The sequence below is a fragment of the Stylophora pistillata genome, chromosome 3 (genome assembly GCF_964205215.1).
Source record: "Stylophora pistillata chromosome 3, jaStyPist1.2, whole genome shotgun sequence".
NCBI classification, from domain to species: domain Eukaryota; kingdom Metazoa; phylum Cnidaria; class Anthozoa; order Scleractinia; family Pocilloporidae; genus Stylophora; species Stylophora pistillata.
This window is the reverse complement of record NC_142521.1, coordinates 36,225,965-36,238,394: the sequence shown is the minus strand read 5'-3', so window position 1 is coordinate 36,238,394 and position 12,430 is coordinate 36,225,965. Positions and strand designations below refer to the sequence as shown.

Sequence of the window (12,430 nt, the reverse complement as noted above, 5' to 3'; positions counted from 1 at the left end):
TCAAGGAAATATTCTGTAGATATGAGAAGATAAAAAAAAAGTATGAAGTGTGAAAGAAGTATGAAGTGTGTTTGACTCCTGAAGGACATTTTTGCGAGACAAGTAACGTAGATAGTCACGCAATTTGTTTCCAGATTGAATGGGAAACAGGCATAATTTTGTACAACTATTTCCAGTTTGGTTCCCATCAGGATATTCTTCTCTGTATGAAGTTCACTCCCACCTGCTGTTGCTGTATGCGAGAGGGCCAATCGGTTAGTCCACAAAACATACATAAATGTCTGGACTATTCTATTGGGTAAATACATTAACTGGGGCCACGTCAGAGAATGGGAATCAAGCACTTTTACCCATCCGCTCGGATACCTGTCCAGTAATACAAAAACACTGCGGGGCCATCATAATAGTTTGATACCACAAGAAGCCGTGCGCGATTTACTGTAACTGTTTTTGAAATATATGGAACATCATTCATTGCTAACCGTCTTTTCGCTTGCTTTTGAGAAATGGTAGGGTAGGGGTCTGAGTCCCATTCAGGTCAATCTGCTGCGTTCCTAGGCGAGTTAAAGATGAATCATTTTCCAGGGGGGCATTCGCGTATCTCGAATTCCTTGTTACTCCCTCTGTAGAGTTTCTTTCGCACTATTTATGACATGAGTTGTAGCCGAAAACTCTCTTTTAATTGGAAAAGACAAAATTTCCCTTATCTTCTGCGTACCGCGTTAGATTCGGATAAGTATTTCCATCGCGCCTCCATACTTCAGAATACCATCTCTTTTCTTCAACACACTCAAACGTTTCATCTCTCCTTTCCATATATTTATTACACTTATTTCTCAAAAATATCATTTACAACACAAACCAACTATTTTGCAAAAGGAAGTCTATAATCAGCACACCACTCCAATGGGGCTTTCGAAGGTCAAGTAAACAATCAACCAATTAATGTACCAAATTGTGGATAGAAAAAAAAAGCTTAGAACTTTCGCTTAAGACTATGAAAGAGATACACGGTATCTTAATTTGCACACAACAGTTTCCCACCAGAGTACCCATCCAAAATTAACCGTGTATTTGTAGGTCAATCAGCCGGGAAAATCAAGCTTGTTTTCATTACATAATATGTTGTTGCACCAATAGTTTGTGGCTGAGATTTATTGAACAAATCTTCCCTCTAGAAGGAGAAAACATCGTCACCTTCAAAACCACAAAAATTCTACCATTTCCTTTCATGTGTGGTGTTGCTCTGCATTTTACATGCATAACTCATGAAATCTGCTGACATTTCTCACCTTTGTCAGGTTTAAAAGTGAAAATCTGGGGTTCGTCTGGGACTGTAAACTTACTATCCTCTCGCTACTTAACAATAACCTTACATGAGTACAAAGTCCACAAAAGCCCTCAGAATTATCCACAATGCTTCTTTAAACGGATTTGACTTCGAATGTGAAGGAGAGCAAACTGCTAAAATTATTCTTATCGACCCGCAGCATGATAATCTAAGTTCTGATCGCAGATCATGATATTTATGAGTCACAGGTCGTCGCTATGGTTTGATTTACAACCACCATCGTCAGCGTCGCCATCATCGTCGTCATTATCATCATCATCATCTGGCTCATCTCTGAACCTTCCTCTGTTTGCTTTCAGCTCAGCCTTTGCAAGAAATCGAGAAGGAAACGGCGGCAAATCAACCTCCTATCACAGAAAAAAAAGGCAACAACATCAGCTACAACACCAATTATGTGTAACACTCAACTTGCATTTTCAGACAAAATAAATTTTTACAGCACATTACTTTTCTCCACGTACATCGGAACTCAAGATCTGTTTCGCAATGACATAGAAAGCTGTTTTGCTCCAACTTTCTGTAACATAAAGTGGGATGCATAAGTTTCTCAAGAAGTGGAAGAGAACATTCACTTTTTTATTCAAATAGCTACAAGTGAGTTAGCTGGTGAAACTGTTTCAAAATAGTGAAATCTCCTCAGATACCCATTAAAAGAACAATGGTCCTCGATTATTAAACCTTTTGCAGTTCATTTCGAGAAAATACGCATGCATTTGTGTTAAAAGGCGAACAATTGTGTAAAATTACAATCATTAGAGACAAAAAACTGTCATTTGCGCGTAAACCAGATTCAAGAACGATTTTTGCACTTTAATCAGCATTCAATAACAATTATGGGCATTCTTATGCGTCATTCGTCAAACAAGAGGAAAGTACACTCTCATTTGCGGTAACCTTCAAGTCATTTACACCAACTTGAGAGTCGATAGAGACAATAAAAAAAAAATATAGTACATGTAGCATTCATTTGCATTTTTATCAAATTGTTTGCAATTCAATAGCATTCCTAAACAGCATTAGTATGAATAAGACAATTATTTATGCGCTTGTACAAACCATTGAGCGCTTTTTATTTTCAATATTCACACATCGAATTTCAATTGAAAAATACCTATTCCAAAATCATTTTGTTTTGAATTTCATTTTCCCATTCAATTATCTCTATTGAAAAATTTGGCAGATAGGTCTGCATAAAGCGGTACCACTGGGCACTTTTAGCCGCGGTCACAGCGTCGATGTTTCTGTGCAGAACAGTTGTTGTGTTCGCTTCCCCTGCCTCTGGTCTCATCTCCGTTATCCATACGTCTTCGATTTTCCAGATCTGAGATGTCAGCCTCGACGCCGCTTTCAAACAGCTTATTGCCTGCTCCACGATGGTTAGGAAACGACTGTAGGGAGGAAGCATTTTAAGCTCCGTGTTTGGGGCGGAACTGACCGGGTTTCGGTGGGCTGGTGCTCCGTCCTACACAAAGATCACCTCCTTCTCGAGATCTAGATTTGTCCTCGTCTGTGCCAAGAAGTTATCGGAACGCGCAGCATTCTTTCCGCCAACAGCTTCTGAGGAAAACACAAGTTCATCGATAGGTGGAATTGCCCTGTTTACGGTCAAGTTTCGTCCTCACAGGACGGATGTTCTAGCTGCATTCGTCGACAAACACGCAGTGGCGCATTACGGCATGGTTCCTAAACCAAGTGGTGTAATCGACTCGCTAGTTCACCACATCAAGCCTGTTACTGTCAGCAGGGAGGGGCCTTACAAGTTTCACTCGGATGAGCATCCCGTCTAATGTCCTTGCCACGGTGCAGTCATGGATCTCGGGTTTGAGTGGTAGTTTATCAGAGCAACTGTGAATAAACAATTTTCGTTGATGATTTCCTCTAGGCAATCTCTTATCTTATCCACGAGCACCTTGTTTCTACCTCCTCGCGATCTCTCCTGGATCCTGGCCTCTCTGATGTAGCACGCCACAATGCCTCTTGCCGTTGATCGGTTCACTCCGAGTGAGTCCGCGACCACAAGATAATCTTCCTCCTCGTCCTCAAATCCTCTCACGATTCTCTCTCTGTGTTAGAGTAGTGTTCGGTTTCTTCGAAGCGAATTAACCGGACGAACTCTACTGAATGTAGAAATCGGTGTTCAGTTGAAAATCGCTACTTGCTGATTGAATATAAAAACACTGAGTTGTTTGTACAAGTGCATCAATAATTGTCTTATTCATCCTAATGCCGTCCAGCAATGCTATTGAATTGCAAACAGTGTGATAAAAATGTTAATGAATGGTCAATGCACTATATTGTTTGTGTCTTGTCTCCATTGACTATCAAGATGATGTAAACGACTTGAATTTAGCGCAATGGAAAGCATATTTTTCTCTTTTGTTTGACGAATGACGCATAGGAATGCCCATAATTGTAATTGAATGCTGATTAAAATGCAAAAATCATTATTGAATTTGGTTTACGCGCAAATGACGGTTTTTTATCTCTAATGATTGTATTTTCACCCACTTGTTCGCCTTTTAACGCAAATGAATGCGTATTTTCCCGTAAGGAAGAGCAAAAGGTGTAGAAACCACGTGAAGTTTAATACTACTTTTTTTAAGTCAGTGTTTTTCTCAAGATGAAGATAAAAACTGTCTAACATCTTCGACACTGTTGCTTTATCTCCACATTGGCCAAATGATCCCCTACCCGCTGGTAAATCAATGATTTAATAATTTTCTAGACTACTATTAGTCTCTCCTTTTGGGCGTAGTTCCGCGAAAAAAAAATTACTACGAGCGCGCCACACGGAACGCTTGAGGTGACGCTGATGGGCCGCAGGAGTTTCATGAGTGAAGCACCTCACAATTTTTTCGAAAAATTCCTCGGCGTGTGCCCGATTGAAGTTAAAAAATAATATCTTTTAAGATTTATGCGAGACCAAGCAGAAACAAACACAAGCGATTGAAAGTTTAACAACTTCATTATCAACACTGTTGATTTTTCTTGAAAAATGAGCTTAAATGACGCGGGAGACCGATGGGCCTTGTGATCATTTGACAGAGTTAAAAAACATGAGCAGTGAAACCAAAGAAAAGAATCCAACTGATAAATACTAATAAGAAAACCATTTAAGATCGAGTAAATCATAGCACAGAACTGAGTTTGACTAGTGGTCATCTGTTGCGGGTCGCGCCTTTTAAAGTGTATATGACAATTTTTTTCCGCTAATTCTGGTCGTTAATAATGTAAGAAAAACGACTGTAAAGTTTTCAGATCTTGAAAATATTTTGAAATCCCTTTTTTTTCGTTCAAAATGCGCGCAACTTTCATGTTGAAATTGTCCCACAGATCGCGCGGCCAAAATGACGTCACTGTGTTTGATAAACATACTTTCTGAAGAATCCAGTCTCACTACTTTCCGAATCGCTAGACATAACCAAATGAAACAGTGCGGGTCGAAAATTAGCGTTAAATCACTCACACATTAGAAGCCCCGAGCAAGAGAAATTAGGAGGCGCCTGCGTGACAGCGATGTTATCAAACACTGTGACATAACCAGCGCAGTTTCTCGGGACACTTTTATATGGAAATTGGCGGTATTTCGGCCGCCAAAAAATTATCCAAATTATTTTTTTCGCATTATCGAAACATTTTTCATTTATTACATATATCAAGAAAGGAAAATACTTGAAAAATAAGATATGTCATATACACTCTTAAAAGTATTTGTTTTGTTCTTCTGTTTGTTTGTTAGCGGGTCGCTTTCTCGATGTTTCTTTTTGATGATCCGGTGTTATCGCTGTAATGTTTTTCTAAACTTTCCGTTTCGCCTAAACGGTAAGAACTTCTAAGAAACATACTATGAAAGCTGCATTTGGATTTCACACAAAGACACAAACGCTCTTTGTTTGGTCTTTTGTAATCAGTCTTCAATCCAAAGCATGTTTGGGTTGAAGAATTTATAGTCTCGACAAATAATCAAACCAAAATAAAATCATCCCACAAAAACAACAGAAGCCCAAAAACTTCAAAATCAAACTCTTGATTACCCAAAGAAATTTTGTCAGAGAAAAATTCTCACGATTCATCTTTTTTTCTCTCCTTCGTGTTAGGCGTAGAAAAATAAAAAAGTCTTTTTTTATTGGATTACACAATTACTGGTTAACCAGTAGTTTCCATCGTGGTCCTTGCAAACAAATGAAACAAGTGTCTAAATTGAACATAACATTAAGAAAACATCTTTAAGAACCCCAAATGGCCGGAGGCAAACCAGTTGGCTATTTTTAAGCGTGGCCAAGGATCTGAACTCGGGGCTACCAGGAAACAAGTCCAGTGGTCAGAGTGGGACTCGAACCCGGGAGCGGCGGATTACGAGTCTGACACTCTAACCACTCGGCCACACTGCAGAAGATTTCTCTCTCCATTTAACGTCAAAACAAAGGCCAGTCAAATGAACTCACAAAGTTTATCAAAATTATCACCAAGCCTTGTTCCATAAGGACAACTTCATTTTCTATACTGAAAACTACTGACAGAAAATATGTAGTTTCGAAGTTTTCAACGCTAAATTTGTTTCTTTCTTATTTCAATTTCAAACATATTTTTCCGCACACCATATCCAAACAAGCAACGATGTAACGGAAACATGGAAAGCAGCGTGAGGTTTACACAGAATCCGTTTCCGGATTATTTAATGGACGATTGCAAGGCCAAGTTGAGACAGACACTTACGAAATTCACTCAAGAAAAATTCATCATTTGCAATGTTGTACTTTGATTTTTCAAAACAAAATAGGGTTATCATGGAGACACAGGAGACCGGGGGGGCTCTACGAGCAACTGACAGAATTACTAAACATGAGCAAAGAATCCAAAGAAGAAAAGAATCCAACTGATAAATAAGTACAAGGAAACTATTTAAGTCACAGTAACTTCCAACACCGTGCCAGTTTCTTTCAGGATGTTAATCGCTGACACCTTCAACTTTTGGTGAATTATTTCCTATCATCGGTAAAAATCTTCAAGACGTGAAGATATGACAATAGAATCAACGTGACTTTCACTTTTAAAAAAACGGATTCGGATTTTAAAAAGGAAAAATCCCTTTTGTTTGGTTATTTATATTTTTTGAGGTTCACGCTTCCTGATAGCAAAAGTGAATGAATGCCCACAAAGAATGTAGGGAACAACTTCATTGAATTCAAAGCATGTCTGGGTTGAACAATCCTTTCTCGTTAAATAATCAAACTAAAATAAAAGCATTCCACAATAACTAATGAAGCCGAACAATTTCAAAATTCAAAATTGGGCAGGAGTTTGGTCAAAGAAAAATTCTCACAACTCTTCTTTTTTTCTCGCTCTCATGTAAGGCGCCATCACACAAGCAAAGCAAGGACCAATCCAATGAACTCCCAAAGTTTTTAAAAATTGTGTAATAAGAAAATATCAAGTCATTTCGAAGTCACTAAATTTAATCTTCACCATTTTTTTTTTCTTCAAATCATCTTCAAACAACCAATGCATGAGCCATAAAAGTACCTAACGTGGGTTGGTTACGGTCTCGATCTACAACATTGGCTCCTGGCGTCGCAAAACAGAAAAAGAAAATTCTGAAAACATTGACTGTTGCTAAAGACTGTATTCTTTCTCATGAAAAATAATCTGATTAATTGAGTCCAAAGCAACTTACTAGAAACATCATCAAATGCTGTGCTGAAGAGCATCTAAACAAAAACTAGATACATAACTGAGTGAAACAACAAAAAGACACTTACATGGTAATTGGTTGACACAATAATGTTTCTCTCATTTATTGCTGTACACAACTCTTCAAATTCTCTCCTTGTCATCTGAACACCTTTTGGGTACAGGTCCTTCAGCTTGGGAACACTGCTGAGATGTTGGACCAGATCTCTGACCCCGCAGCCAAGTGGATTGTTACTTAGAAAAAGAGATTTCAGCTCTGGCACATACTTTAGTGCACGGGCCAGTGCTGATGCTTCATCTTCACCCATATTTCAGGCTCTTAGCCAGTTCAATAATCCCGTGACCCAGGGCATTGTCTTTTATATCCGGTTCTTCTAACTTGTTTAAGTACTTTAATGAGGCAGCCAGTGCCGCACATTCCTTTTCTCCCATTTGTACAATCCACAACACTAATTTCGTCAACTGTGGCACTTGATGAAGATTCTCAGCCAAATGACTCAAACTGCTGTGTAAAGGGTTGAAGGACAAGTCGAGCTCACGCAAATTTGGAGAATGGTGCAGTGACTCAGCGATAAAAGCAGCACGCTTTGCTGTTATCTTGATTTCAAGGGTTAACCCGTGGAGATTATCAGTCCAAAATAAATCCGTTAATCCAGCTCTCAATCAATTTATCTTTAAAGGCTTCTTTCTCCTCCTCCTTCACCCATTGACCTTCAAAGGCAGCTTTCCTCCAATTTCTTATTTTAACTTCTCGTGGAGCTGTTAATAAAGGCAACACGTTCTTCAACAGAACAGCAGCCTTAACTGTGTTGACAGTGGTGTCAACCTCTCTCACCAGTGACAAACAAAGGTTCTCAGTCAAAGCAAGTGCAATGTTGTTGTTTTCATTATTTACCAAATTATCCACAGGTGCCTGAGAAGAGCTAACCGGCGCTGATATCAATTCAGGAAGCAATCCAGAAAGAAAGACCTCATCTTTTAATTCAGTTAGATAGACAAAGTTTCTCCCCCCGGATCTCTTGTGGAAAAAGTTCCTATCGAGTAAATCCGCGTACTTTTTTACATCTTTACTTTCTCTGGAGGACGTTAAAACGACCGCGTTCAAGTCAAACATTATTGATAGAACATCATCGCGAAAATGTTTAGTCGCCTTCGACTCTACAAAAAATAAATAGTTTGGGAAACTGCTGATATATTTGAGGAAGTGTTCTACAGCAGCAGTAGAGGTGTTTTTGTTCCCTAATATCACAACACGGTTAACACATGAGAGAAATGCAGAATACACGGCTGTTCTGTCTAAGGCTAGACACAAAAACAAACAATCGACACAGAATAAAATGAAATCGTGTTGTTCAGAAGACAAGTCATAGATAGAAGGCGTCTTAGTGAAGTTATAATTTGTGAGGCATTCTTTCTCTCCGAGATACTGTAGATGATGAAAAACAATCCCGGTAGCTTCTGATGACAACTCACAAACGAATTTTAGAACTTCAGCCATATTCCTTGATTTTTCACACGTATCCATCTCTGACAGGCAGGTAACAGTTTCACTGTTCTTCGCCGTCAGTTCTTCAACGATGAACCGGGCGGCGAGAAACTCCTGGACGGACTTATCAAGAAAATAGACGATCCTCTCACGGTTCAAAGCGGAAAGTTTGCAAACTTGAAAAAAACCGACAGCATATAGCTTCTCGAACAGGTCACTACGAGCAAATTTGCTGAAGTCAAAATGAAGACAGTCCTCCAGAAGAGCATCAAAAGCAAGTTTTCCTATTTTGGAAAGTTCCTCTTGATAGTCATCTATGCTTTTACCTCTTGTATCTTCGTCTGACTCTTTTGAAGCCATGTGATCCAACAGAGTCTGCATAAATCCTGCGAGATGTGGGTAACTGATGCTTTTTCTCTTTCCAAAGGAGACATAACATCAACAACAAAAGCGGTATTTCTGCCATCTCTTCAAGGTTCTGCTTCTTCAAGTAGTAAAGTAACCTTTCAACGTCCATCTCATCAGCAAGAATCTTTCTTGCAAACTGTTGCTTTTGTTCCTTGCTATCCAGCCCGTTGATTTCAAACTGAGCATGACTTTGTATTCTAAGCTCATCCTCTTTCACTGGCCGCGTTGTGATCATTACACAACAGTCTCTCAGTTGACTGCCTCTCCAAATCTGGTGAACTGGGGATGACTTTCCACCGCTGTATTCGTCATATCCGTCCAAAATAAGCAGCACTTTCTCCTGGTTCTGACGGACATATTCATACAAGTTATTGAATGCTTTTGGGTCATCAGCAGACAACAGTTCAGCGGCTTTTAACACGGCGCATAGATCCGGAATATTACAAACGTCTGGCAACTTGATTAAAAGTAAAAGAGAAAACTTTCTGAGGATCTTATTTTTGCCATTTGCACAATCCACAGCTAGTTTTTGAGTAAAGGTAGACTTTCCTATTCCAGGTCTTCCATACACAAGAAATCGTCTACGGATAGAACGCTCTTTGTCACCTTTAAATACTTCGCTACAATCTTTAAGCCTTGTTTTCGTAATCGTGTGAGGTTCTCTGTTGTCTTGTAAGAGTGTTAACTGTACGTAGATTTTGTTAATGTGTACCGTGTTGTCAGGGTCCCACGGAGTTATTTTTACTTGACACATGGTTCTGCTGTAAAACTCTCGCAGTTGTTTCTGGCACCATTCCAAAAATTGCATTGCAGTGGGATCTGTAGACAAAAAAAAAAAACTTCCTAAATTTCTGGTAACTCTAAAATTGAAGAGAACATAATCATTTCTAGACTAGGGTTTTTCATCAGTTTGGAGGCTACATTTTTCCCAACTCTAACTTGTAACTTCAGTAAAGCTAAGTACTCTTAAAATCCGTAGGTAAATAGAACGAATTATATTGTCATTAGTCATATAATACTATATTTCCTTTTATATGGGCATTACGGTCTCCCCCTTCATCCCTTCATCTGGGCATTATCCTCTTCCCCCCCCCCCCCCCCCGCGGTCTTCGATCCTCCCGTGAAAATGAGGAGTGTGGGCTCATTTCATAAACAGCGGCGGGTAGTGCCCTATGGTGAGCCCATTGTTCCGGTACGCGAGACTGAATCAATACAAAATCTAATAAGGAAAACACTACTTTGATCTGTGTCAAGTGATATGATTTACTGTGCAACTTTATTGTTAGAAAAAAAATTAGGGAAAACCTTAAATCTTATAGAAACTGTGCAATCCTTGAAGCCTCCTCTCTGAAACTCAGAAGCTGAATGCAGATTCTAAAAGTTATAAACTGTAGTCCTATGCGATAAGTACCTTTCAGCTTCGAGCGCTTTTTGTCCTGGTTCAGTGACTCGCTTGATGACTTCCTCTTTCCACCTGGCAAAAAATAAGTAAAGTATATAAGCACGAGAGACAGTTCAATTGTACATGTACAATTATGCAGAAGGCATGAAGGCAGAAAGCATGAATTAACCCAATTTTTTTACACAATCTGCCAAGAGGAAGTCAGCGAGAAACACACCAACTTCGGAGCAGACACATATAGCATGAATGGCAGCTTAAAGTCAAAAGTATTATGTTCTGTGTGTATAACTTTAGTTATTTAGCTTCATATAAAATAGAATTATTAATATTATCATTTATCATATTATTCTACTTTTCTATTGATCTGAGCACTACACTGTTTTATTCTTTGACTCCATTTGCACCGCATTCTCCAGTATAGTCTTAGATTCTCCCGTGAAAATGAGGAGTGCGGGCTCATTTCACGAACAGGGCGGGTAATTGATCTGATGGTGAGCTTAATGTTCCGGTACACGACAATGAATGAATTAATGCAAAATCTAATAAGGATTATACTGACTTTAATCTGTGCAAAGTGGTATGGTTCACTGCAAAACTTTATCTTTAGAAAACAAAATCATGGAAAACGTTAAACCTTATAGAAACTGTGCAATCCTTGAATTCTGAAGTCCCTGCAATATAAAAAGTACCTTTCAACTTTGAGCGCTTTTTGTCCTTGTCCTTGTCCATTGACCCGCTTAGTGACTTCGTCTTTCCACCTTGTAAAAATAAGTACAGTAACTAAACAAGTTGTCCATCAGTTAAAATATCTTTAAGAAAAAAAAAACCAAATAGAAAGAGTTTACAAAGCCATATAGCATTTGGGACCGACGGAATATGCCATCACAAGTGGTTTAAACTACTGATATTTGAACACTGAGTCCTAACCTTGACTGGAAAGCTCTATTATTAAATCAGTGTCGCTGTAGAGGTTATACAAATGCAGAACTGGGAGGAATTTAACACGTGTGTGATTCTCCTTACCTCTGCCTGAAAAAATTCAACATTTTTAAATGCTGAAGTTTAACTGCAGTCTGTTAAAACTTATGAAACTGCAGCCTATGCTATAATTGGGCTAAAAGACTCTTCATTCAAATGTATACCTGCTATTTTGTCAGACGAGGCCTGTGACTGATGGGAAGACTGGGCACTAGAAGAGGGTGGCTGTACCGGAGCGTCTTTACTCGGGGCTGAAAGTTGTCTGTCAGTTGAATTATCTTCAAGAACAGAAAACCAAACAGACAGCAGTTAGACAGCTTCATGAGGTTAGGAAAAGAACATGGCACTACATTTAGTTCGAACTACCATGATTCTAAAACTGTGTCCTAACCTTGCTTGCTAAGCTATTTGCTCAAACAAATGTGGGTGGAAGATTTCTACAAATGCAAATTTACGTAAGTGAGGAATTGGTGCCATGCGTTTAATCCCTTCTACCTCTGCCTAGAAATTCAACATTTTCCGTACACTTAAGGAGAAGCACCATACTGTAATTGGGCCAAAATGACTGCTCTTGGAAGTCTTAACGGACATACTGTCTTATGCCATCAATGATAATTTGGTTTCATCAACTGAGTTGATAATGTAAAATAGCCACCGTAAAGAGTTTTGAGAGTTCGCCCTTCGTGTGACTGCACAGACAAATGTGGATGGTGTGTGGTTTATATCATGGGGGTGCAGCAGGAGATTCTACATGTAAATGTCTACATGATTCTACAGTTGAATTATGGGTCAGAGGTCTTCTTTCCAGGGGAAAAAAATTTTTTTCAAAAAGTTTAAAAGCATTCCACCATCAATCTTGAGCAGATTCAAAACCCGCACGGATAATAACCCGCACGGATAATAACCCGCACGGATAATAACCCGCATGGATAATAACCCGCACGGATAATAACCCGCACGGATAATAACCCGCACGGATAATAACCCGCACGGATAATAACCCGCACAGATAATTTAGAGCTCCTGCATAATGAGTTGAGGCAAACGCCATTATTTAATTTGTCAGCTTTTGCTAACTCAGCACGGAACATCTATTAACAAAGCAAGTGAAAAT

The 12,430-nt window shown here is 39.1% G+C and overlaps 1 protein-coding gene across 1 annotated transcript; it reads right to left on the bottom strand.

Moving 5' to 3' along the window:
- Nucleotides 1-804: 804 nt before the first annotated feature.
- Nucleotides 805-8,851, bottom strand: LOC148735875 (uncharacterized). The gene is made up of 2 exons (XM_088752716.1): nt 7,111-8,851; nt 805-1,698 (listed from the first exon to the last, which is right to left on the bottom strand). Exons 1-2 carry the CDS (start codon nt 7,348-7,350, stop codon nt 1,534-1,536), a joined length of 405 nt encoding a protein of 134 aa, XP_088608842.1. The 5' UTR covers nt 7,351-8,851; the 3' UTR covers nt 805-1,533.
- Between the last annotated feature and the right edge of the window lie 3,579 nt (nt 8,852-12,430).